Source organism: Polypterus senegalus, chromosome 12, assembly GCF_016835505.1.
Source record: "Polypterus senegalus isolate Bchr_013 chromosome 12, ASM1683550v1, whole genome shotgun sequence".
NCBI lineage: Eukaryota > Metazoa > Chordata > Cladistia > Polypteriformes > Polypteridae > Polypterus > Polypterus senegalus.
In genome coordinates this window covers 13,440,971-13,466,953 of record NC_053165.1, presented here as the reverse complement: position 1 = coordinate 13,466,953, position 25,983 = coordinate 13,440,971, and the positions used below count along the sequence as shown (strand labels likewise).

Below are 25,983 nucleotides of genomic sequence, written 5' to 3'. Positions count from 1 at the left end.
GGATTGGCTCCAGCAGACCCCCGTGACCCTGTGTTCGGAATAAGCAGGTTGGAAGATGGATGATAATAAGTCATTAAAACAGTGAATGCAGCTGATTAAGACTGAAATAAGCAATGAAGGGTGGGGAACTTTAACAAACGAGACCACTAAAATGAAGCTGCAAAATTTCACTTGAGCAGTAAGAGCTTCATTAGCAATAATTGACTTCTCATTAAGAAACGGGGTTGGAGCAAACGCCTGCAGCCACTGTGGCCCTCCAGGACCAACATTGCCCACCCCTGCACTGGACTAATTCCCTTCATAATTTTAAATCCTTCAATCATGTCACCTCTTCATCTTCTTTTGATAGATAGATACTTTATTAATCCCAAGGGGAAATTCATGCTTAAACTGTAAAGGCTCAGCTCTTGTAATCTTTCCTCATAACTCATCCCCAGTATCCCTGAATCAGCCAAGTCGCTGTTCTCTGGACTTTTTTAGCGCTTCTATGTCTTTTTAATAGATTTACATTTAAATGAAGAAATTGCTTTTTACATCACTTGCACATTTTAGTGCAAAAAAAAATAAATGGTCGTCGGGTTAAATTAATTAAAAGCGGTCTCTAAGGCCCAATTTTTAATGTATACTGCAACCCGAATCTCCGCGCCACCATCTTCGTTTTTCGCGCAGGCTCCACTCTCGCCCACACTTCGCTCTCTGTCGCTTTGTCACTTTTATTTTTCACAGTTTTTTTGAAGAGAACCACGGAAGACACTGACGTAACCGGAAATATCTGGAGTCTGTCACACCGTGAACTTCAAGTATTACTTCCGTTATGCCACGTCGGCGAATGTAATTGAGGCATCGGGACGATGACGCGTTGCTAGGCGACAAATACCTGGAACATGTGTATTCTGTTATTTTCTATATGTTCGGTTCTTCCTAAGGTAAATGGCGTTATCGTATTGTTTTGTTGGGCCGATTGCAGTCTCCGTGCGATATGGGCTATTTTAGCCCTTCTTACTTTTCTCTCCGTCTTCCGGAAAAGTGGTATGCGCTAAAGACCTTTGACCTTTCGGCGTGTCTTCGCTGGACACGCCCCCGGCACTGTCTGAATTTAGCGATTCCGAAGTGGAGGACCTGGTGTGCGGCGTACTGAGCGTGGCGCGTCATCCTGCCGGTGAGTAGCTGTGTCTGTCAGGGGGTCTGGAGCGACTTGTTATAAGGGAACGAGAACGAGTGCGGTTCGTGGCGTGCGCCGGTCAAGGCTCCTGTGTGAAAAATCGGGGTGTGGAAGTCGGCGTCGCCACTCAGCTGCCCAGTCATAAAGGCAGCCACTGACTGACTGTTATAAAGAAGACAAGGATTCATAAGGAACTGATATGTGTGTTGGATACAAGCTCCTGTGACGTGTCTGCTAGCCGACTATGGGAACAGCCAGACGAGAGCACGAGGATAGTCGGCGGACTGCCCATAAGGAGCAAATGTCACAGTTGTCTTGGATGCATTTATTTATTCGCATTATCTGCGAATCGCGTCTATCATACTGTTTAATATCTATCTATCTATCTATCTATCTCAGTTTACCGTTGTCCATTCATTTTCGAACCCAATTACTGTACCGACTGTAAAGTTTGAGCGTCACGCTGAATTGACCTGTTCGTGATTAGTGAAGATGTGCTCAGCTTTCCACGATTTCTGTTTAGTCAGCGTTCTAATAGAGTGATACGTTCGGATATCGGGACGGCCGTTTTCCCAGCTAAGGTGAAGATAAATGCTGAAGCGCTTCGCTCCTCGGGGGTGTCACTAAAGTCCTGAGCGGAGTGACGGAGCCCCACCGTACTGACAGGTAGGTATCCGGCACGGCTCCTCCACTGCTCACAGGTGCCCGACTTCACTTAGTCGAGATGTCTTTTCCATTCTGATGCATATGTGGCACGGCTGAACACACAAGTCTCTTTTTATTCTCCGTTATTAGAAGACGAGAAGGACGAAACATGACTTTGACAGTTTTTATTTTTTTCGCAAGACCGGATCGAGTGCAGGAAAAGAAACTGCCCAGGACAGGCTGTGAGGTCCTCACAGTCCACACTGGCACCACACCCAATTCATACTTCCAGATCTCGAATTTCAGCCTGCCACTGACCGGTGGTCCTTGGGACATAAGTCACTCATAAACCCGCAGGTTTAGAATTTTGTTGATGGGTTTTGCTTTTCTGTCCCCAGGTAAAAAATGAAGGCTCTAATTCTAGTTGGCGGCTATGGGACAAGACTTCGGCCATTGACGCTCAGTTTCCCCAAACCGTTGGTTGAATTCTGCAACAAACCAATCCTGCTGCACCAAGTTGAAGCGCTGGTCAAGGTAAGGCAACAGTCTCGACACCCTGGGTTACAACAGTCAGGGATGTGATGGTCAGGCGGAGTCCTCGTGTGTACCACTTGAGTGACGGAATCTCATTTGTGTTAAAGGGCCTTTTCTACTATGGTGGTGCGCCATCTCTTGGTTTTTCCACATCATTGTTGTGCACTGTGGCTTATTTTTGAGAAAAGCCCCAGTGTCCCTGCTATGTCCAGCATGTGGTCATTGATTTCTGATACATAAACACATGAGGAAACTGACATGTAGGATGGAGAGAAGCTGTCCGTTTGTCAATTGGCCATCATTGGGCTTTACTGAGACAAAGTGCGTATTGTTCTCTATGCATGTCAAGCAGGCCAACCTATTGAGCACATAGCGTTTGCCATGGAAGATAATCGGGGACTGCACTGCAAAGTTTAACAATCGGAGAGGACTGCACACAGTCACTGACACCTCTGCTCCTCACGTGGTGGCTTTTCCGCAGACTACACTTCCATCGTGGCATTGCCATCCATTGTGAATGAGCTCAAGAATTCGGCACCCCCCTCCAAAACCTCAGTTATCTGACTGGCCGCCGCTAAACATCAGGACCTCATTATATAGCAGGCCACTTCATATTCCGACTGATTCAAGTTGGTCGTATTTTAGGTTTCTCCGCCCTGCACTTGGCCTTATGCTTGGTAGTCACTTGAAAGACGAATGACACCCGTCGTGGTTAATTTGTGTGTCAGTTTAGCTTTTGTGTCGCAGATATTGGGACCGTTTGGGAGGAACGCTGTAAGCCAATTTAAGTCTTTCTCCCTCTCCTTCTTTTGCTGCCCGTGTCTGTCCATGTCACTGGAGAGGCAGCCAGTCTCAGAGTGTGAAGTGCTGCTTGATACTTCCTGCGATGTTATAGGGGGCATTTTCTGGTTAGGGCCCTCTAGCTAGTGATTTTGATCTCACCTTTTATAAGGTAGGCCTTCATAGTGTCTCCTGTGTTAGAGGAGGAGAGGAGCTGGCGCTGATACAGCGCATTGCCGCACCCACTACATGACAAACCAACTGGGGTTAGGACCCGAGTGCAGCCATGCCATGGGTGACACCTCCGCACCACGCCAGTTCAGGTGGATTGGAACCAGCGTGAGGGTTTTTTATGGTGGCTGGAGGGCCAATTGTGCCACCAACCCCCAAGTTTTTCCCTGCAGGTTAGAGTGCCTACCTACAGGGCAGGATGCAGAGTAATGGCAGGTCAAGGGCCCAATGGAGTAGAGTCACTTTTGGCATTTATGGGATTCGAACCGGCAACCTTCCGATTGCCAGCGCAGATCCCCAGCCTGTTGAAAAATTTGAATGAGAAGAGGCCGTTGAGTCCAAGGAGTTCACCAGTCCCATTCACCTGATATCTCTAAAGTAACGTCAAGTTGAGATTTGAGGGTCCCAAAAGTCCTGCTCTCCACCAAACTACTTGGTAACTCATTCCATGCATGTCTGGTTCTGTGTTTGTGAAGAAATACTTCGCAAGTTTCCATCGGTGTCCCTGTCGTCTTTTTGAACCCATTTTTAAAATAACAGCCAGGATCCCCACGGTGCTAATTTTCTTTCAAAATCTAAACACTCGAAATCATGTCACCTCTTAATCCCCGTTTGCTCGAATGGCACTTATGGGGGAACAAGAGTCATTTTGTGAATTTCTGCCATTTTCAAAGCCTCCCTCTATGGCCTCCTGTAGTTTGTTTCCTTAGTGCTGCAGTTATTTTGAGAGGAATCGGAGTGCCTGGGGTGTCATCCATCCATTATCCAACCCGCTATATCCTAACTACAGGGTCACGGGGGTCTGCTGGAGCCAATCGCAAGGCACAAGGCAGGAAACAAACCCCGGGCAGAGTGTCACACACACACACTATAGACAATTTAGGATCGCCAGCGCACCTCACCTGCATGTCTTTGGACTGTGAGAGGAGACCCACGCAGACACGGGGAGGACCCAGGAAGAGAACCCGAGTCTCCTAACTGCGAGGCAGCAGCGCTACCCACTGCGCCACCGTGTACCATTATATTAATAAGAATATAAAACCCAAGGTAACCAGGCGATGTCGGATGAAAAAAGCAAATGACCTTCCACTTGACAAGTCTAACAATGCGAGGATTTGTTTATATTTCTGTAGTAATAATTGCTGTACAGCAAAGGACATTCTTTCCTTATCCATGTATCTCAAATGTGGTAGGCCATGTCCAACACAACTGCTGGTAACTCTCTCTCTGGCACCTTGGCTATCTGTAGACATATTCTCATTATAAGAGTCACCACTTCAATTGTCTTTGACCTACATATACCACCCAGTGTTTTATTAAAGTACAAAGGTGGTCTCCAGAAGAAACCGATAAAACAGGTTTGAATAGAACTCATTAAGAAACAACAAAGATGAACAAACATTTTATCCTGATGGTATATGAACCAATTACTCAAAATGTTTAGTGAGTGATTATTTTGTTTCTCTCAGGATTTTAGGCCACTGTATCTCCTACTCGTACTCACTAATTTCATATAATAATTCGTCTAATCTGCTTTTCTTGGGGGATGTGGGAGACGAGGAGAACGCAAACTCCACATCAGGGCACCAGATTCAAACCCACAGCCCCGACTGTGAGGCTGCAGTGCTCGTCCTGTTAAGAGCGCCTCATTAATAACTCGGTTCACTTTGTTGTTAGTTTACCGTTCCAGTTCAGATTTTTAAACACTTCTGTCACATTGACCTCGTGATCATTGCCTGTCCTTGCGGGGCGCGTCTTGAATGAGCTTCGTAAGGCACTTACTGGTTCCTCTTTCACACCCCTCGGCAGAAGGCTTTTTAGTTGATGTCGCCAGTGCTTCTCATTGACCTCGCATTGTACCGCTGACAGGAAGAGGATTGCCACATCTTGGTCATGTTCCTTATGTATGCGTTTTTTTTTTTTTTGTTTTGCTGGTTAATTCCTTTAAAACTTTTGATCAGATGTGGTTGAATAACTAAAGACCTTTTTGATATGTTAGCTACATGCGAACAGACTCTCTTTTGTGTACTCTTGTCATTTGTCCTCATGCCTGTTTTGGCCAGTCACTTGACCAGCACACCTATCTGAGCTTGTTGGATGCCCCCTTCTACAACAACATTTATTTCTGTCGCACATTTTCATACAAATAACGGAGCTCAAAGTGTTTTACATGACGAAAAAAAGAGAAATAAAAGACAAAGTAAGAATTGGATCTAAATCCATGGGCTTTAACATCCAGTGGGCCGCCACTTTGCAGCTATCTCCTGGGAAGGCTGTCCCCAAGATTTGAGCGTGTCTGTGAGAATCTGTGCCCATTCACCCAAAGAGCATTTGTGTGGTCAGGTACTGACTGATGTTGGACAAAAAGGCCGGGCTCTCAATTGGCATTTCAGTTCATCCCAAAGGCGTTCATTAGGGTTGAGGTCCGGGCTCTGTGCAGGCCACTTGAGCTCCTCCATGTCTTTATGGCCCCGGCTTTGTGCACTGGGGGTACAGTCGTGCTGGAACAGAAAGGGGCCACCCTACAACTGTTGCTATGAAGCGGAAGCACGTGATTGTCTAATATGAAATTTGTATACAGATGACCCCCGGAATTTGCAGGGGTGACGTTCCTAGAGCACCCGCGAATTGTGAAAAACGGCAAATTTTTGATGTGGTCAAAATAAATGCCTATAAATGCTTATTTTTATAGTCGGTCATTTTCCAACCCGCTATATCCTAACACAGGGTCAGCTGGAGCCAATCCCAGTTAGAAACAAATTCCAGGCAGGGCGCCAGCCCACCGCAGGGCACCCACACTAGGTACAATTTAGGATCACCAACGCACCTAACCAGCATGTCTTTTGAACTGGCGGAGGAAACCCACGCAGACACGGGGAGGAAATGCTAAACTCCACGCAGGGAGGACCCGGGAAGCGAACCCTTAAGGGTCTCCTAACTGCGAGGCAGCAGCTCTACCCACTGTGCCACCTTGCTGCAGTATTTTAATAGTTTAAACTCTTAAATATGCCCCCAAAACACTTTCATTTCATTTCAAACTCTGCTTAATAATTACCCTAAAAATAAAGAATGTAAAGGTAAACCCGTATACTGTATATTACTGCACTGCTAGAATGTCAAATACCAATGTTCCCGCTATATGTACTGTAAGTCATGCAAGCGCGTTTTCTTTGGTATAAGCAGGGTAAATGCGTAATAATTTAATAAAAATACAGTAAAATGTAGAGATACTCGCCAATAATGAATGATATTAATTGAAGGTAATGCTGAAGATGAATTAGCTGTGCAGTACGATGAAGGTATGTAATGATGATAATGACTGCACAGCAAAGCAGAGGATTTACAGCTCCTCGGGTGGCGCCTCTTCTTCAGGAGGAGTCGTATCTTCTGGTGGGGTTTCATCCTGGCTTTTCTCGATAGGTTTGAGGAACGTTGTGCTGGGACTTTTTAGTTCCCCGAGTAAATCCAGCAGTTCAACCTTCTCCTGGAGTGTGAAACTTCTTCTGGCACTTGGGTTCATTGCCAGAAGCCTTAGATGGTGCAGGGTGTTTTGGGCGGCATCTTAGGGCTTTAAGAAGAATAAAATGATAAACACGAGAACACCCGGCGAAACACTCGAGAGAGCTACACGCGGTAAACTGTTATGATGCGGGAGTGCTGGGCTGCATCTGCTGGAGATGTGTCACAGGGCAGCAGCAAGGAGAAATGAATAACGCTCTAGGATTGATTTCACCATCCTAAACCGTGTTTTCGTCCATATCTGCGGTTTCCGCTAACAATTAACAGTTAAAAAATCTGCGAACGACTGAGGCCGTGAACTCTGAACCGCGACTTTGCGGGGGTCTACTGTACTGTAACATTTCCAGTACCCTTCACTGGAGCCAAGGGGCCTAGCCCAAACCCTGCCATTATCCCTCCTCCTCCAAAATGTACAGCAGGTACTGTGTAGTGTTCTCCTAGCGTCTGCCAGTCCAGCCCAGGTTCACCTCTAAGACTGGCAGAGAGTGACGTGTGATGCATCCCTCCAGAGAATACGTTTCCACTGTCCCAGAGTTCAATGGCAGCGTGCGTTACACTCGGTATTGCACATAGTGATCTCCGGCTTGTGTGCAGCTGCTCAGCCATGGAAACCTCCATTTTGTGAAGCTCCGGACGCACAGTTCTTGTGCTGACGTTGCTTCTCGAGACCGATTAGAACTCTATTGTGAGTGGTGCAACACGGGATGGGCCATTGTCACGCGCTGTGCTCTTCAGCACATGGTGGCCCCGCTCAGTGGGTTTACGTGGCCTACCAATTTATGGCTGAGCTGTTGCTGTGCTCCTAGATGCTTGCACTTCACAATAACAGCAGTTACACGAGACCAGATCTAGCCGAGCAGACATGTGGCAAAGGCCTGTGACCAGGCCACACTTAAAGTCAATGAACTCTTCAGTGGGCCCCACTCCACTGCCAGTGCTTGTCCATGAACATTACTATCTTCGTGTGGCTATGATAGTCATGCACACGTTAATGAGGAGTGTGGCTGAAACTCCTGAACACAATAATCTGAGCGGTGCCCACAGACATTTGGTCATATACTGCATGTTGGCTGCCTTCTTCATGGGACTTTCGTATCTCTCTTATGGAGTCATTCAGTATTATTGTGACTAAAGAAATGAGACCTGCTGCGTCTTTACTATGAAACTGTGAAAAACTGGAAGAAATTAAATAATTAATTGTAACTAAAGGGGGGTAGGGGGTTTTAAAAAGTTCCACACATCCTCTTCACAGCAGCAAACTTTTAGGGGCAAAAGATATGTTTTACTTTACTCTCTCACAGAAGTACCACACAACATTCCACATTACTTCAGCACTCAAGGATGACAGCCAAAGTGGTATTTAGCTGGCTAGGTGGTACTGCGAAAAAGGGAACATCCGGAAGTGAATCTTGATGAAAGTCAGTAAGCCCACCTGCACGCCGGCCTGCGGTGTACCATAGTTATTATCAAACACCTTTCCACACATGGGTGTCCATAAATTATTAATGTGCACGGGCCTAGGATGTAAAAAGTGACCCAAGCTTTGGAAGTAAGTTAGGCCACATGTGCTTTACTCCTCCCTCTAGGGGGTCTTGATTTTAGGTTGGACTGAATGTGCCCAGCAGTGAATTTCATATATGTGACACAGTTCAGGCTCATGGGAGGCCAGGAGCAAATGCAGTAGCCTCATTCACAAGGCAGGAACCAGCCTTAGGCAGGGCACATTTGTACCCCCTCTCGCAGGGGGATGCTTTGGAGTTGTACATTAATCTACCACACGCCTTTCAGATTTAGCAGGGAATAAGGAACACTTGTGCACAGAAAGAACGTGCAGACTCCTCAGAGACACGGACCAAGTCCAGGATTCTGACGGAGTTGTAAGGCATCGGTACTAAAGACTACAGCACCATGCCACCCAAGTTTGTCTTATGTAGCTTACAAACTGCAGTGTGGTTAAAAGTTGGAGAACATTGTCATTCTAATTAAGTTCCTTCCTAACGCATTTCCAGCTTTGACGAAGAACAGAACTGTGCGAAATAGTCAAGGTAACGTTAAATACTGTAGGTCAGGGGTCCCCAACTCCGGTCCTGGAGGGCCACAGTGGCTGCAGGTTTTCATTCCAACCCTTTTCTTAATTAGTGACCTGTTTTTGCTCCTAATTAACTTCTTTTGGATTAATTTTAATCTTGAAGACTCGGAGCCCTTAATTGTTTCTTTTTCCTTAATGAGAAGCCAAACCGTAATAAGATACAAAATGAGCCAAAACAGGACCAGCAAACTGTGACCATCACACAATATCTGAAAATAAAGAAAGATGAAGGTCTCGGGAATGTCGACCTGCTCAGGTCCACAAAACATTTTCACAGTGCGCTTAGAAAAGAGAAACTCACCAATTTCTGAAATGTCTGCCGTTGCACAATGAGAGCAGCAATAAACCAAGGAATTAAAGAACAGCACAAACAAGAGCCCATTTAAGCAACTGCTTGGAATGAAACTGGTTGGAGTTTGAGGCCCTGACTTGGTTTGTCTCCTGTTGGCTCACTCGCGTCACATTTCATTTCTGTTTGGGTGCCATTTAAGGAAAGAAGTGAAGCAAATCTAAAAAAAAAAACAAGTCGATTAAAATTAATTCAAAAGCAGTTAATTGGAAGCAAAAACAGGTCACTAATTAAGAAAAGGGTTAGAATGAAAACCGTGCAGCCACTGGGGCCCTCCAGGACCAGAGTTGGGGACCCCTGCTGTAGGTTATTCAGTTACGTCCTCAATACTCTTAACCATTTTCTTGTTTTTTGCAGGCGGGTGTAAATCACGTCATCCTAGCCGTGAGTTACATGTCTGATCTACTGGAACGGGAAATGAAGGCCCAGGAAGAGAGGGTGAGCGGTGAGAGCTTCCATTGACGTGAAGGAGTAGCCTGAATTAACGCGGCTCCAGAAATGTGGAGGGTGTAATCTGCAGCATGACTCTTTGTTAACACAGCTTTGTTGGATTTCACTGCCTTCACATAAACTTTGCAGCTTTTCTTCCCTCTTTATTTTATAGTTAGGCATTCGGATCTCTCTGTCCCATGAGATGGAGCCGTTGGGAACGGGTAAGTCACATTGCGTTTCTTTGCTTTTTGAACGCTTTTGAGATGCTGCCCACCACAGTTTAAGCACTGGCACAGTTTAGGGACATCCAGTCAAACGAGTGTGTGGCTTTCTATGTCACGGTTGAATGATTGCTTGCTCTCTCAGTTACCAGACTGAGATGAAGCATATGAAAGTGATAGAAGGGCACCTGCAGCTTCTCTTTGCATTGGTTTATTTTGTTTCCGCCAGTTGCTCAGCATTCACGATTTCACAAAAGCATGTGTTAGGAAACGCAGACATGTGGGGTGGCATGTGTACATCTTCAGCTAGAATCCTAAGTAAACCTCCAAGTGAAAAGTGACTCTCTCCCAGGTTTTAAAAGCAAGCTGATATGGAGATTCAACAGAAAGCTTGGTGACCTTCTGAAGTCACGCTTCTTTGTTTGTTCTTGAATTGCAGCGGGACCCTTAGCTTTGGCACGAAATCTCCTGACTGACAACTCTGATCCTTTCTTCGTCCTCAACAGCGATGTCATCTGTGACTTTCCATTTGAGGAGATGGTGAAGTTCCACAAGAACCACGGCAGGCAGGGAACCATTGCTGTAAGACACTTGACACATTTTTCCCTGTAGGTCTTTATGATCAGAGAATGTTTAAAAGTGTCTTTGGAACGCATTTTTAAACACATACGTTCTTCTAGGAACTCGAATAGCAAGAATATAAAAACCCAAAAATAGTGTTTTGATGATCTCTATATTATTACATTATCATTATTACTTTTCTATCTTCAGGTGACAAGAGTTGAAGAACCGTCAAAATATGGAGTGGTGGTCTATGAAGGGGACAGTGGACAGATACACCGCTTTGTGGAAAAGCCACAGGTGTTTGTGTCCAATAAGATTAACGCCGGCCTGTATATCTTTAGCCCATCCATGCTGGACAGAATACAAGTAAGTGTGCGTCTAGTTGGGGGGGGATTTGTCTTTAGTCCCTGGTCAAACCTGCAGCACTGTGGGAGTGGGCCAATCGGGTATTCTTTATGGAGCCTCTCACTGGTTTACAGCAAAGCTGCAATAGTTATGAGGGAGGGCTTACCGTTATCTGTTGCCATTTGTTGGGGTTTAGGGGCGCAGGACCTCTGTGGATGCGAAGATCTGCTAATTGGTTCTACGTCCTCATCTTACCTCCTAATACTGTACTGTTGACCACAGGCCTTACCAGTAACAGTCAATTATTTAACAAATCCCACACAAAACAGTGCAGTCATCGTATAAACAGAACACCTGCTGCTGCTTCTTCTTTCAGCTTTTCCCGTTAGGGGTCACCACAGCAGATCATCTTCTTGTCCTCGTCTTCTTGCTCTGTCACCCTCATCATCACCTGCATGTCTTCTTCTCTCACCACATCCATAAACCTTTTCTTAGGCCTTCCTCTTTTCCTCTTACCTGACAGCTTGTCAGGAAAGACACCCGGTGTAAAATTTTGCCAAATCAATATGTGGACAATTATACAAATATCATATGAAATGAAATGTAATTACTGTAATAGTAACCTACATTGTCAAACTCGACAATGTCTGGTGGCGACTCATTTTTGACAATGGAAAATGATGTGGGAAATGTCCACGGTGGGGGAAGAAATTCTCACGTAACTCACGTTATGTAATCATGTCCGATATCTATTCATGTGGTCACAATGTTTTCTTTTTTTTACTAAAATATTAAATTATGTCCTCAAAACTCCACATTGCCTGTCGGCAGGAAAGGGATCCATTTGACTTGTAGATCTGCCTCTCCTCCTTATTCACTGGTCGAGAGTCCATCCATCATCCAACCCGCTATATCCTAACTACAGGGTCACGGGGGGTCTGCTGGAGCCAATCCCAGCCAGCACAGGGCGCAAGGCAGGAAACAAACCCCGGTTAGGGCGCCAGCCCACCACAGTGGTTGAGAGTCCCGTCTTTCAATTCAAATGCGCAGCATTAAGAAAATGACATCTTTCCTGCTTTCTGCTAACAAAGTTTGTAAAATAATTTTCATTTAATTGATGACAAACCCACGATTAGGCGGATCCGCGAATGGTGAACCTGTAAATTGAAAGGGGCGCCTGTACTGTCTGATGTTACGTAATGTATGCAGTAGAAACGGCGCCGGCCCATCTTATCCTGCTGCTGCTTCACAAAGTGGGACTTTAAGGATCCACATTTTAACCTCTGCCTGTAACTTTGCGTGGTCCTTTATGGCTGTGCCAAGCCAGCAGACTCTCACGTTGAATTTGAGAGGTTAACACTTGACTTGCACACACATACCTGGTGCACATTGGTCCGACAACGACACACGTCACGTTCTTATCTTTTTGCAAAGGAGCGGCTGACTCTTCACATTTTTATTCTCATAATTACAGCTGCGGCCCACGTCCATTGAGAAGGAGATTTTTCCAGTGATGGCACAGGAGGGACACCTCTACGCTATGGAGCTGGAAGGTGACTGTTTTCGTTTCTGTCTTTGTGTCCAACTAATTAAACACAGAAGGGGGAAATGTGGCTTCATTTGGGAGCAGAGCAACAAGTCACCGAGAAGATGGAAATTGGCATTTTCTGAAGGGACCTGAAAGAGTTTTGTTTGGTACAGTTGTGCACACATCTGGGAGGTCACACAGTGAAGCGTCATTCTGTAGTGCAGGAGGTGGCGGTGTGTTTGGATCAAGTTTGAGGTACTGTGGCACACGGGTAACGCTGCCGCCTCACAGTTGAAAGAACATGGGTTTGCTTTCTGAGTTCTCTCTGCATGGACCTTGAAAAGGTCTTTGAGTAATGAGGACAGCGCTTTATAAATGTAAAGAATTATTATTATCATATAGAGCAAGAGTTCTTAAACCTTTTTTCGGTTGCAGACCCCTTTACCAAAGTCTTTTAAAACCGTCGACCCCCTAGTCATTTACTTTACTTTCTCAAATCAATAAATTTGTACAGTACTCGATATTAAATATTTCACTTGATATCAAACTTTTCATTTTAATCAGTTGTAGTTAATGATTGAAAAAGATAAAAGGAGTACAGAATATGGCATTATCTTGAGCAACATTTAATATCGAAACCTGCACTAATGAAAAATGAAAGCAAAAAATACGAGCAGTTTTTTTTTTTTTACATTTTTGATATTTATGAAATAAATAATAAGTACACTGTGTGCACAATTATTAGGCAAGTGAGTATTTTGACCATATCATCATTTTTAATGCGTATATTCCAACTCCAAGCTGTATTAACTTGAATGCTTATTGGATTTAAGCACGTCAGGTGATGTGTATTTGTGTAATGAGGGAGGGTGTGGCCTAAGGAGATCAACACCCTATATCAAGGTGTGCAGAATTATTAGGCAGCTAGTTTTCCTCAGGCAAAATGGGCCAAAAAAGAGATTTAACTGACTCTGAAAAGTCAAAAATTGTAAAAAGTCTTTCAGAGGGATGCAGCACTTTTGGAATTGCTAAGATATTGGTGTGTGATCACAGAACCATCAAACATTTTGTTGCAAATAGTCAACAGGGTCGCAAGAAACGTGTTGAGAACAAAAGACGCAAATTAGCTGCCAAAGATTTGAGAAGAATCAAACGTGAAGCTACCAGGAACCCATTATCCTCCAGTACTTTCATATTCCAGAGCTGCAACCTACCTGGAGTGCCCAGAAGTACAAGGTGTTCAGTGCTCAAAGACATGGCCAAGGTAAGGAGGGCTGAAACCCAACCACCACTGAACAAGAAACATAAGTTGAAACGTCAAAACTGGGCCAAGAAATATCTGAAGACAGATTTTTTTCAAAGGTATTATGGACCGATGAGATGAGTGACTCTTGATGGACCAGATGGATGGACCTGTGGATCAGTAATGGGCACAGAGCTCCACTCCAACGTGGAGGTGGGGTACTGGTATGAGCTGGTATTTTTAAAGATGAGCTAGTTGGACCTTTTGCATTGAAGATGAACTCAAAATCAACTCCCAAACCTACTGCCAGTTTTTGAAGACACTTTCTTCAAACAGTGATACAGGAAGAAGACCATGATTTTTATGCAGGCCAATGCTCCATCACTTGCATCGAAGTTCTCCACTGCGTGGCCAGCCAGTAAAGGCCTTAAAGATGAAGGAATAATGACAGGGCCCCTTCCTCATCTGACCTAAACCCTATCGAGAACTTGTGGGCACTTCTTAAAACGCTAGATTTACGGGGGAGAAAAACAATACACCTCTCTGAAGAGTGTCTGGGAGGCTGTAGTCACTGCTCCACAAAAAGCTGATCGTCAACAGATCAAGAAACTGACAGACTCCATGAATGGAAAGGCTTATGACTGTTATTGGAAAGAAGGGTGGCTATATTGGTCATTGATTGATTGATTTTTTTTTGAAATGTCAGAGATGTTTATTTGTAAATTTTGAGGTGTTTGTTTATTATTCTCACTATAACAGATGAAAATAAACAAGTGAGATGGGAAAATTTTCATTTTTCCTTTAGTTGCATAATAAATCTGCACACTAATAGTTGCCTAATAATTTTGCGCACATATGTATTCCCCTGATGATGTTCACACTCACATTTCCGTTGTGAAACATTCAGGTTTCAGGTTTATTAACATTTTGGATTGACTGATAGCACTGTGTTTGTTCCATATTAAAATTAATCCTCAAAAATACAACTTGCCTAATAATTGTGCACACAGTGTACAAATAGTCCAAGCTGTACTTTCTGCATTTCTTTTTTGGTTCGGTCATATTATTATCTGAAGAAATAAAAACTTTTTATTAACAAACGATTTCGACAGACACTGTGATAAAAAAAAAAAAACAAAGTATGTACTAACTTGAAACAGAAGATTTTTGTTCAAACTCGAATAAATAAACTGTGTCCTCTGATTTTCTTTTTCGTAGTACTGCTCCTCAATAAATTAATTATACATTGTACATGTCCCATCACAAACAAACCAATTTATATTGTTTTATGAAAGCAGGACCATACAGGACTGACAGATTCTGCTAATATCGAATATCCGTCGTCTCGTCTCACCGCGAGCAACTGTGGACATGCAACGGTTTTTCCTGTCCGCACTTGCTTTGATACGTTCGATAAGACAATGCACAGTCATGTTTGTGCTACATGTATTTTCATGCATTCTTATGTGTGACTCTTTTTAACGATACATTTTACCTTTTCGTTTGCAAGTTTTGTATGTAATGTGTTTTTATCAAAAAAGTGTTTTTTTTTTAATTTTTTTTATTTTACTTCTTAATTAGGTGCCTATTGGAATCATAGATATTTTGAAGTAACAAACTAATAGCAGTAGTAACGGGGTCTATTTTTGCTGTCGTCAACCCCCAATTTTTTTTTTATTGATACTATCGACCCCTAGAAACTTCCAATCGACCCCAGGGGGTCGATATCGACCATTTTGGGAACTCTTGATATAGAGTCTGAGAGTCCTAGCATTACATGTCTTGTTTATTTGGTGAAACATAACATTTAAAATTTGAATTTGAGACAAATCAAGGGTACCGTGCTGCATAATATTGTGCTTGACAGTTAAAAATTACACAGAATTTCCAAAATCGAAGAATATCAACTGCAAGTTAATAACGAGCTCTGCATTCCACAAAAAGGTTATGTAGTCCTGCAGAGCAATCAGTCCTTAGTTTTAAAGAGAATTCCAAACCGCCTGCATGTTTTGATCAAATTCATCCTCTGCTTTGAGTGTCAGTGGCTGATCGTCGTCCTCGTAACAGCCCTAAATTAGCATATCTCGCAGGATCAAAGCATGTGAGTGGAAGGCCAGCCAATCGTATGAGGACAGGGACTTCTACATTGTACTGAATTAGGGATCTGAATACTTTTAAGAATGAGAGGTTTCACTTTTTTATTTTCAATACAATTGTGAAGTGTGGAGACGGTGCTTGTCAGTGATGAGGCTGTCCCTGAAGTAACGATTCGATTCATTTGTGAAAACCCACATTCATTCTTACTTGGTGAAACTGGCATACAACACACAGAGCATGCAATAGAGGCCTGCAGTGTTTCAGACTGTTTTTGGAGGAGGTGCTGATAGAATCTGTGAATCGCGTTGCTTTCAGATAATTGTAGACCAGTTGTCGCAGCCAAGGTGCCGGTACACTGTACTGGTGTGTGCCGTCACGAAAAAAAAGTCCTGCTGATATACATGAGCAGAAATGGAACACGGCAACTCCGAACATGTAAAGTGCACAGACTGGAGGAAACTGGGGGCGGGGTCTAGGGTGAAACCCTGTGGGCGGAGCCTTTTCAGCAGCAGATTTTTGCCGCCATCCACTACAGACTTCAGTGAGTTCTACCGTGCCCTGTGAGACTGAGCGTGCTCGTACCATTGATCACGTTATTTTAGGTTTTGGCTCCTCTACTGACCGAGTGCAGTAAGTAACTCGTGAGAGGCTGTGGCCCCAAGTCGCTCATGTGCCATTTTGACTGCACTGGATTGTGCCTTTAAGTGAGAAGGATTAGTGGTGTGGTGTAGTTGTCTGTCTTTTCCCTGTTTTACCTTTTCTAGACATCAATAAAAATCAAAGTCCTGAAAGTAGAATCATTGCTTGTCCTCTCTGTCCGCATTTCCAGTAGATGTCACCTTCGCGTCTCTTTTTTCTTTTCTCCTGTGCTCAGTGGACTTCTCTCTTTTTTTTTTTCTCTGCAGGGTTCTGGATGGACATCGGGCAGCCCAAAGACTTCCTGACAGGCATGTGCTTATACCTGCAGTCTTTGCGGCAGCAGAGCCCTGAACGTCTGCGCACTGGCACCGGCTTCCTGGGAAATGTGCTAGTGGTGAGTGTCACCGAGGAGAAACTTTTCGAAAACCTTGCTTGCCATGTGAATTATGACCAGCACTACACAGAACTAGGAACCGAGTACATTAGAGGGTCAGCTCAGGTTGGGAGACAAAGTCAGAGAGGCGAGTTTGTGTTGGTTTGAGATGAAGGAGGAGATGCTAAGGACAGAGCTGCCAGAGGAAGGCCTAAGGGAAGGTTTATGGATGTGCTGAGAGAGGCCATGCAAGAGATGGGTGTGACGGAGCAAGATGGAGAGGACAGGAAGATATGGAAGAAGATGATCCGCTGAGGCGACCCTAACGGGAGCAGCCGAAAGATGAAGACACAGAACACAGTGAGCTCTGAGGTCACAGAACAGCAGATGTCGTCACTTCACCACACACAAACGACAAGGCAGCATCATGATTATTAAGTTAATAAGACCGCATATATTGCTGTGGGCCCTTCTCAGTGTGTCCGCCGTGTAAATCATGTGATCTAAACGTGCAGTCCAGCTGAGCAGTTGTGCAGCTAGACCCTTCATGATGATTGACACAAGTGACTGCTCAGCTCGTCATCCTGCTTAATGAAGATCATGCCGTAGCTGTGGTTTTTATATGAACGTATCATTTGAGTGGTTTGTAGACTGTCATTTGTGATACAGTAACCTCTTCTCTTCAGTTTTCTGCCTTCTTTTTGAAGGCTGGTGTTGGATTTTTGGCCTAGTGGAGCTTTGGGCAGTGAAGTGTGCAGGCACCACAAATGCTAGAAAAGCAATCAGCCAGGAATGGTGAATGGCAGGACTACTGGCAGCAGAGGGCGCTGTGCCCCCTCCTCTGCCTTCTTTTCAAGTAAAGAGTGTTCTGATTGTTAACACTAAAGTGACTCCAGTACAACTTTGTGTGAGGTAGTGTATCGGCATTAGGGGGCGCTACTTTTGACTTCCTGCCCAGGGTTGTTTCCCACCTTGTGCGTAATGCTGCCAAGATAGGATCTTGCCGTCCTGTAAATCTAAATTAAATTTGGGAATGTTATGTTATACAGCGCTGTGTGATGGTAGGTGCCCTTCTCATTGCCCCCTCTCTTTTCTCCTCAGGATCCTTCTGCACAAATTGGCAACAACTGCACCATCGGCCCCAATGTGACAATCGGGGCAGATGTGGTCCTTGAAGATGGTGTCAGGATTAAGCGCTGCACTGTGCTACGGGGAGCCCGAGTACGATCTCATTCCTGGCTTGAGTCTTGCATTATTGGTTGGAGTTCTTCAGTGGGACAATGGGTAAGACCAAACGCATTCTTTAAGATGCCAGATGTGCCATGCTTGAGTGTCTTGTTGGTATTTTTCTTTACTAGGTGACGACAATTACTAAACCTTTCACTATAGAAGAGAAACATCAGATAAATATATAAATAATATAAATATCAGAATAGGCTTTAGGAATTAGCAGAAGCCAGAAAAGACAATCTAGGCTCCTGCAGAAGAGAACATAATCCTAAAATGCATGTTCAGAAAAGCCAAATTACTTCGTAAAGAGGCAAGTGTGTGGCACAGGTAATATACTGTGGCTTCAGACAGCTTCATTTCCTGCATATTTTATTGTGCTCTATATTCAGTTGTAAATGCATACATTTGCCATTTTTGCTCATCTAATCTACACTTCATAATCCGTAATGGTAAAATGAAAGCTTTGTGATAAGGTTGCTATATAGTGCCCGACCCGGCACAGAGTGACGCAGAGGCATGTGCTAAAACCAAAGTTTTTTTTTATTTTCTCTCCAGCCGTGGGACACGTCTTCCTCGTGTCCCACAGGCCCAACACAGTCCCAAAGCACTTAAACAGAGCACAAACAATCCTTCCTCTGGCACCACCACTCCTCCCAGGCAACCTCATCCTCTTCCTCCCGATTCTGGCTCTTGAGTGGTTGATGCGGGCCCTTTTTATAGCCCAGCCAGAAGTGCTCCAGGTGCCATGCAGCACCCCCTGGCAGCCATCCCAGATCCCCACAGGGTTGTGGAGAACTCCATCTCCCATGAAACCCTGTGGGAAACTGAGGCACCATCGTCAGCCATGGAGGCTGCCACCAAGCGTCCTGGGGGAGGTAGTGAGATGCCCATGGTTGCTCCCCCGGAACAAAAGTAGAAGGAGCGTCCCGGCCGGGCATGGGACCTGGCCGCCCGCCACAGCTTGTTTTCAGAAAGGTTAGCAAATTTATTAAAAATCAAAAACTAATCTCTCCATTAATCAAATTGTAGTCAGCTGCATCTGATTTCCTCAAATCCCCCTTGCGATTTGTCTGGAATGTGATTGGAGTCCACCTGTGGCAAACTGAATTGATTGCTCATCATTTATATATATATATATATATATATATATATATATATATATATATATATATATATATATATATATATATATATAAAAAGTATTCAGACCCTTAATTCAGTGCTTCGTACATCAGTTTCACCTTTGAATCTTCTTGGTAATTCTCTACAAGCTTTACACACTTGAATTTGGGCATTTTATCCCATTCTTCCTGGAAAATCCCCTCGAGCCCCGCTAGACTGGATGGGAAGCCTCTAAATTGCCACCTTCAGGTGGAGACACATGTTGTATGGTGTTTTAGTCTGGGCCACTGAGGGTGCTCAGAGACTTGTCCTGGGTGGCTTACATCTAGCCCCTCAACCATAAATGCCCAAATTATGGAGTGCTGCCATAATGGTCGTCCTTCTGACGAGAACCTGGACACGTTTGTGAAATTTCTGCAGGTGCCCTTCAGCACTGCACCCTCTGCTCTTGCTGGGACCCGTCCAGAATGCCCACTCCTAGCCTTTTCCTGGTTTTTGTAATTCTGCAGTTGTTGTTCTTCTAAGGTCGTGTGACATTTCATAGCACACATTAACAGAGAAGAGCCAACGCTGTCAGTAACCAAACTCTATGAGCCTTTTTTTTTTTTTTTTAATAGGGGGTGGCACCTCCAACGTCGCTGTATAAATCTGAAGATACTCTGGGACTAAAATCAAAAGATGACACATGCAGATGTTTAGAAGCAGGGGGTCTCCAACTCCGGTCCTGAGAAAAGGGTTTTCATTCTAACCCTTAATTAGTGACCTGTTTTTGCTGTTAATTAACTTCTTTTGAATTTTAATTGACTTGTTTTTTGAAGATTTGTTCCCCTAAATTTCTTCATCGTTCCTCTGAATTGCATAATTTCTTTACTGAAATGGCACCCAAACAGAATGAAATGTGAAGTGAGAAGACCAACTTAGTCAGGGCCTCAAACTCCAACCGGCTGCTTAATTAGACTTTGATTCTTGTTGCTCATTAAACTCTTTCTTTAATTTTGTGGCTTCTTGCTGCTCTCCTTGTGCAATAGCAGACATTTCTGAAATTGTTGATTTTCTCTTTTCTAAGCGCACTGTGAAAATGTTTAGGGGACCTGAGCAGATCAGCATTCCTGAAACCTTCACCTTTCTTTATTTTCAGATATTGTATGATGGTCACAGTTTGCTGGTCCTGTTTTGGCTCATTTTGTATCTCATTACTGTTTGGCTTCTCATTAAGGAAAAAGAAACAATTAAAGGCTCCGAGTCTTCAAGATTAAAATTAATCCAAAAGAAGTTAATTAGGAGCAAAAACAGGTCACTAATTAAGAAAAGGGTTAGAATGAAAACCTGCAGCCACTGCGGCCCTCCCAGGACCAGAGTTTGACGCCCCGTCCTAACCCTTTTTTTAATGAGTGCCCTGTTTTTTCTGCTAATTAACTTCTTTTCCTTTCATTTTAATTGACTTTTTTTTTTTTTTAAGATTCGTCCCCTAAATTTCTTCATCGTTCCTCTGAATTGTTTCATTTCTTTCCTTAAATGGCCCCCAACCAGAAATGAAATGTGAAGTGAGTGAGCCAAGAGAAGGCCAACTAAGTCAGGGCCTCGAACTCCAACCAGCTGCTTAATTAGGTGACGGATCTTGTCGTTAATAAAACTCGTTCTTTAATTAAATGACTTGTTGCTGCTCTCATGGCGCAATGGCAGACATTTCTGAAATTGTTGATGGTCTCTTTTCTGAGAGATCTGCTAAAATGTTTTGTGGACCTGAGCAGATCGACATTCCTGAGACCCTCACCTTTATTTTCAGATGTTGTGTGATGGACACCAGTTGTTTTGGCTCATTTTGTATCTCATCATTGTTTGACAGCTAATTAAGGAAAAGGAAACAATTAAGGGGTCTGAGTCTTCAAGAACAAGTCGATTAAAATGAATTAAAGAGAAGTTAATTAGCAGCAAATTAAGAAAAGGGTTAGATTGAAAACCTACAGCCCTCCAGGACTGGAGTTGGGGACCCCACTTGCAGTGCCTTCACTGAGAAATGTCTGCCTGGAGAAAGTGTCCTCAGCCCCACAGGGACTGTACGTTCACCATCCGTGGCCTACAGTTCAAGTGCTCGCTCCACGTTTTTTTTGTTCTTTATTTCACCTTATACAATTTCTTCTATTAGGAATTTGTTTCTTCTATTAGGAATTTGTTAGTTTTCGCATATCCCTTGGGGTCAGAGTGCAGGGTCAGCCATTGTACATCACCTCTGGAGCAATTGCAGGTTAAGGGCCTTGCTCAAGGGCCCAGCAGAGTAGGATCTCTTTTGAAAGTGATGGGGATTCGAACCAGCAACCTTCCTGTTATGTTAGAAAATGTTTAATTTACTTTAGTATGATAAAGAGGATTGTAATTAAACAGTAAGCTTGAGACTTTTTTGCTCAAATGTAATTAGTCAGAGTGAAATGCACTTTCCACGTACAGTGGGTACGGAAAGTATTCAGACCCCCTTCAATTTTTCACTCTTTGTTATATTGCAGCCATTTGTTAAAATCATTTAAATTATTTTTTTTCCTCATTAATGTACACACAGCACCCCATATTGACAGACAAAAAGAATTTTTGAAATTGTTGCAGATTTATTAAAAAAGAAAAACTGAAATATCACCTGGTCCTAAGTATTCAGACCCTTTGCTCAGTATTTAGTAGAAGCCCCCTTTTGAGCTAATACAGCCATGAGTCTTCTTGGGAAAGATGCAACAAGTTTTTCACACCTGGATTTGGGGATCCTCTGCCATTCCTCCTTGCAGATCCTCTCCAGTTCTGTCAGGTTGGATGGTAAACGTTGGTGGACAGCCATTTTAGGTCTCTCCAGAGATGCTCAATTGGGTTTAAGTCAGGGCTCTGGCTGGGCCATTCAAGAACAGTCACAGAGTTGTTGTGAAGCCACTCCTTTGTTATTTTAGCTGTGTGCTTAGGGTCATTGTCTTGTTGGAAGGTAAACCTTCGGCCCAGTCTGAGGTCCTTAGCACTCTGGAGAAGGTTTTTGTCCAGGATATCCCTGTACTTGGCCGCATTCATCTTTCCCTCGATTGCAACCAGTCGTCCTGTCCCTGCAGCTGAAAAACACCCCACAGCATGATGCTGCCACCGCCATGCTTCACTGTGGGGACTGTATTGGACAAGTGATGAGCAGTGCCTGGTTGTCTCCACACACACCGCTTAGAATTAAGGCCAAAAAGTTCTATCTTGGTCTCATTAGACCAGAGAATCTTATTTTTCACCATCTCAGAGTCCTTCAGGTGTCTTTTAGCAAACTCCATGCAGGCTGTCATGTGTCTTGCACTGAGGAGAGGCTTCCGACAGGCCACTCTGCCATAAAGCCCTGACTGGTGGAGGGCTGCAGTGATGGTTGACTTTCTACAACTTTCTCCCATCTCCTGACTGCATCTCTGGAGCTCAGCCAAAGTGATCTTTGGGTTCTTCTTTACCTCTCTCACCAAAGCTCTTCTCCCCCAGTAGCTCAGCTTGGTCGGATGGCCAGCTCTAGGAAGGGTTCTGGTCGTCCCAAACATCTTCCATTTAAGGATTATGGAGGCCACTGTGCTCTTGGGAACCTTAAGTGCAGCAGAATTTTTTTGTAACCTTGGCCAGATCTGTGCCTTGCCACAATTCTGTCTCTGAGCTCTTCAGGCAGTTCCTTTGACCTCATGATTCTCATTTGCTCTGACATGCATTGTGAGCTGTAAGGTCTTATATAGACAGACAGGTGTGTGGCTTTCCTAATCAAGTCCAATCAGTAGAATCAAACACAGCTGGACTCAAATGAAGGTGATCTCAAGGATGATCAGAAGAAATGGAAAGCACCCGAGTTAAAATATGAGTGTCACAGCAAAGGGACTGAATACTTAGGACCAGGTGATATTTCAGTTTGTCTTTTTTAATAAATTTGCAACAATTTCAAAAATTCTTTTTTGTCTGTCAATATGGGGTGCTGTGTGTACATTAATGAGGGGAAAAATTAATTAAAATGATTTTAGCAAATGGCTGCAATATAACAAAGAGTGAAAAATTGAAGGGGGTCTGAATACTTTCCGTACCCACTGTATATGATTGGATTTTAAACATATTGTTAAATTAAGGAAGAAAGGAAAAGCTGAAGATGACTACTATAGGTGAAACGGCACACATTTACTGAGAATGTCATTTTAATATAAATTTGCTTTAAAAAGAGAGAATAAAAATAGATTTGATCAGAACTGATATATAATTGGAAGATTAAAGCCAAGGGCCAAATCTCTACAGTGCTCCACCATTGTAAGGCCTGCACTCTTTATTATAGACCAGTAACGGCGCATTGCTATAACGGTACCTGCAGTGAATCCACTTGACTTGATTATTCCTAGTTGTCCTCCTCTTTTGCTATACGTTTAGCATTCGTTGTGTTCGTTAGCATTCAGATGTCCTGAGCAGCTCTTCTTTTCTCCACCCTAGCCGCCCACTACTTCTCTTCTTTAGTCGCCATCTTTTCACATTAAAACTCATGAAGTCAGTGTTTGTGTTGCAATTATTTAGTACGTTTTCTTTAATTTTCCACTTAAGCTGGCACTTAAGTCTTCAATCTGCCTCAAGAATGATTTAAGATATGAAGAGGTAGAGGAAGTGACGGCGAAGGTGGTAGGGATGAGAACGGCGCCCATACGCATGCGCCGCTCTGCTAAAATAAAATGAGGAATAACCTTGGAGGTCAATCATCACCTCGAATGCAGATAGTAGACGTCACGTAGTATATGCGTACCACATTTCAGGTCAATCGGTCAAATGGTTTGTGAGCTACAGGTGATTTAAAAATCCTGGACAACCACGGTAGCGTATTATATAAGATGATTATTAGGATAGGATATTTAAAAAAGATTTGCTTGCTCTACGTCTACTCTGAGCGCCGCTCCTCTGTATCCTGTGCGTCTGAAAGTCTCAAACGTGTTCCTGCTTCTCAGACACTCGGACTATTTTTCGAGGCCCCTTTCTCAGTTCCTGTCCAGTTTTATACTCTGTCTTTAATGTCGACTCCCTTGGTGTGCGTCTTTACTCTTCCTCACACATAAGACATATAAAGATAGACGGCGCATTCACTGTGTTGCCCAGTTGATGCGCTACGTCAGCCTTACTGCGAGTGGCGAAAGTGCCATTTAAACTAACACAGGTAGACGTGGAAACCGGGTTTTCTGATGAAAAATCAATAACGTTTAAAACAGTATCGTTTACAGATTTTGGTGGATCGTTTAAATGTAATTATTTATATCCATTTATACAGTAATAAAGTACATATAATTATTATTAAATAAATCCTCCCATGTAGGTAACATTTCTCAGACTGCCTTCTTCCATCTCCGAGACATTTCTAGACTTCGTCCTGTTCTTACGCCACACAGTACTGAAGTATCGGTTAATGCCCGAGTCACCTCACGTATGTAATGCTATTCTATCTGGCATCCCACAAAAACGTATCCATCGCTTTCAACGTCTTCAAAATTCTGCTGCCAGGATAATAACCTGCTGTTCTAAATCCACTGAACACATCACACCGATTGTCTCTCACAGCTTCACTGGCTCCCTGTTAACTACATAGAATAGAATACAAAATACCGCTCTGAACATTTAAAGCTCCCCCCTACCTCGCTGATCTCAAATTGATCGTGTAATTTGAGAGTATTCAGTCTGGCAGACACAACTAAAGACATGAGCATAAAATGATGGTTGCCATTTTCAAACTGTGTTTCCTCAATGTGCTCCTTGAGAAAAAACATCAAGTTTGAGAAATGTTAGCCGCTAACAACAATCTACATAGCTAGTGATTAAATACGTTTAGCCAAAACGTTGTTTGGAGGCTCACTTGAGCATGTAAATGCATAACTTTGCTATCTTAGCCTGGCGTAGCTAAAATAAAGATTATAAAATGGGATTTTCTAATGGCCAAATATAACCAAAACAATTGTTCAGCCTTACCTATGAAATGTAATCCCCAGGATCTCGGTTGAAACAAACAGCGGTTTGTACAATCCCAAGCAGCACATGCGTGAGGCATCTTTATCCGTTACTTCACTCCACAGCAGTGCCACTCGCAATATGGAGGCGACATTGACGTACGATTCTGCTGGTCATGAGGTGTCTAGTTATTCTACGTCTATGTTCCTCACGTGTCTCACACTCGCTCTTCCTCTTTTGTCATGTCACCAGAGCCAAACTGACCAATCAGATTGCACCAAGGGACTGGATCCACAGAGTTTATTTGTAAAGCACTTTGAGCTTTTAGAGCAATCTGAATGTTCTATAAATGAAGGTAGCATTTTTGATTTGATAATTTTTCAGTATTTTTATTTTTTTTGATAGGTGCGCATGGAGAATGTGACGGTGCTTGGAGAGGACGTGATCGTCAATGATGAACTGTATCTGAATGGCGCCAACGTCCTGCCACACAAGTCAATTGCAGAATCGGTGCCTGAGCCTCGTATCATAATGTAGGGCCTGCATGACTTTAGCAGCCAAAGCTTTGGCCCCGCGGATGGCAGGAGTGAACGCGGCTACAGAGAAGCACGTGTTGTGACGTCTGCCTCACTGTGATAAAAAAAAAAAAAAGAGCGAGCATGTGAAGAAACTGCTGTCTGCACCGAGGGACGCAATGCATCATGGATACGGACTTCCCAGTTCTCGGCGGCAGGTTTCCACGGTTTTGTGAGCAGTAGCAGCCATTTATATGATGACCCTAATTACCTGGTGCAGGGGGAGGTGGAAGGGGATAGGATTGAGAAGCGGATTCTTTCCTAAAATTAGAATTCTATTTTCCAAATACTTTTTTTATTTTGATTAAATTTTATAAATTATCAGTTTAATTTATTTACATGTTGTTTTTTCTTATTTG

At 43.6% G+C, this 25,983-nt stretch overlaps 1 protein-coding gene across 3 annotated transcripts; it reads left to right on the top strand.

Annotated features, from left to right (window-relative positions):
- The first annotated feature begins 836 nt into the window (after positions 1-836).
- Positions 837-25,954, top strand: gmppb (GDP-mannose pyrophosphorylase B). Of its 3 annotated transcripts, none has more exons than XM_039770820.1 (10): positions 837-926; positions 2,206-2,341; positions 9,667-9,747; positions 9,914-9,962; positions 10,402-10,544; positions 10,734-10,892; positions 12,346-12,424; positions 16,645-16,772; positions 17,853-18,035; positions 25,455-25,954. In XM_039770820.1, exons 2-10 carry the CDS (start codon positions 2,213-2,215, stop codon positions 25,584-25,586), a joined length of 1,083 nt encoding a protein of 360 aa, XP_039626754.1. In that variant the 5' UTR covers positions 837-926; positions 2,206-2,212; the 3' UTR covers positions 25,587-25,954. The 3 variants fall into 3 exon arrangements, with proteins under 3 accessions (XP_039626754.1, XP_039626752.1, XP_039626753.1); XM_039770818.1 differs by lacking the exon at positions 837-926 and adding an exon at positions 1,055-1,159; XM_039770819.1 differs by lacking the exon at positions 837-926 and adding an exon at positions 1,270-1,828.
- Positions 25,955-25,983: the final 29 nt, after the last annotated feature.

Coding starts and splice junctions, on each gene's coding strand:
- gmppb (XM_039770820.1), top strand. CDS start 2,213: ATGAAGGCTCTAATTCTAGTTGGCGGCTATGGGACAAGACTTCGGCCA. Junction 9,963..10,401: donor GATGGAGCCGTTGGGAACGG/GTAAGTCACATT, acceptor CTTGAATTGCAG/CGGGACCCTTAGCTTTGGCA. Junction 18,036..25,454: donor GTTCTTCAGTGGGACAATGG/GTAAGACCAAAC, acceptor TTTTTTTGATAG/GTGCGCATGGAGAATGTGAC.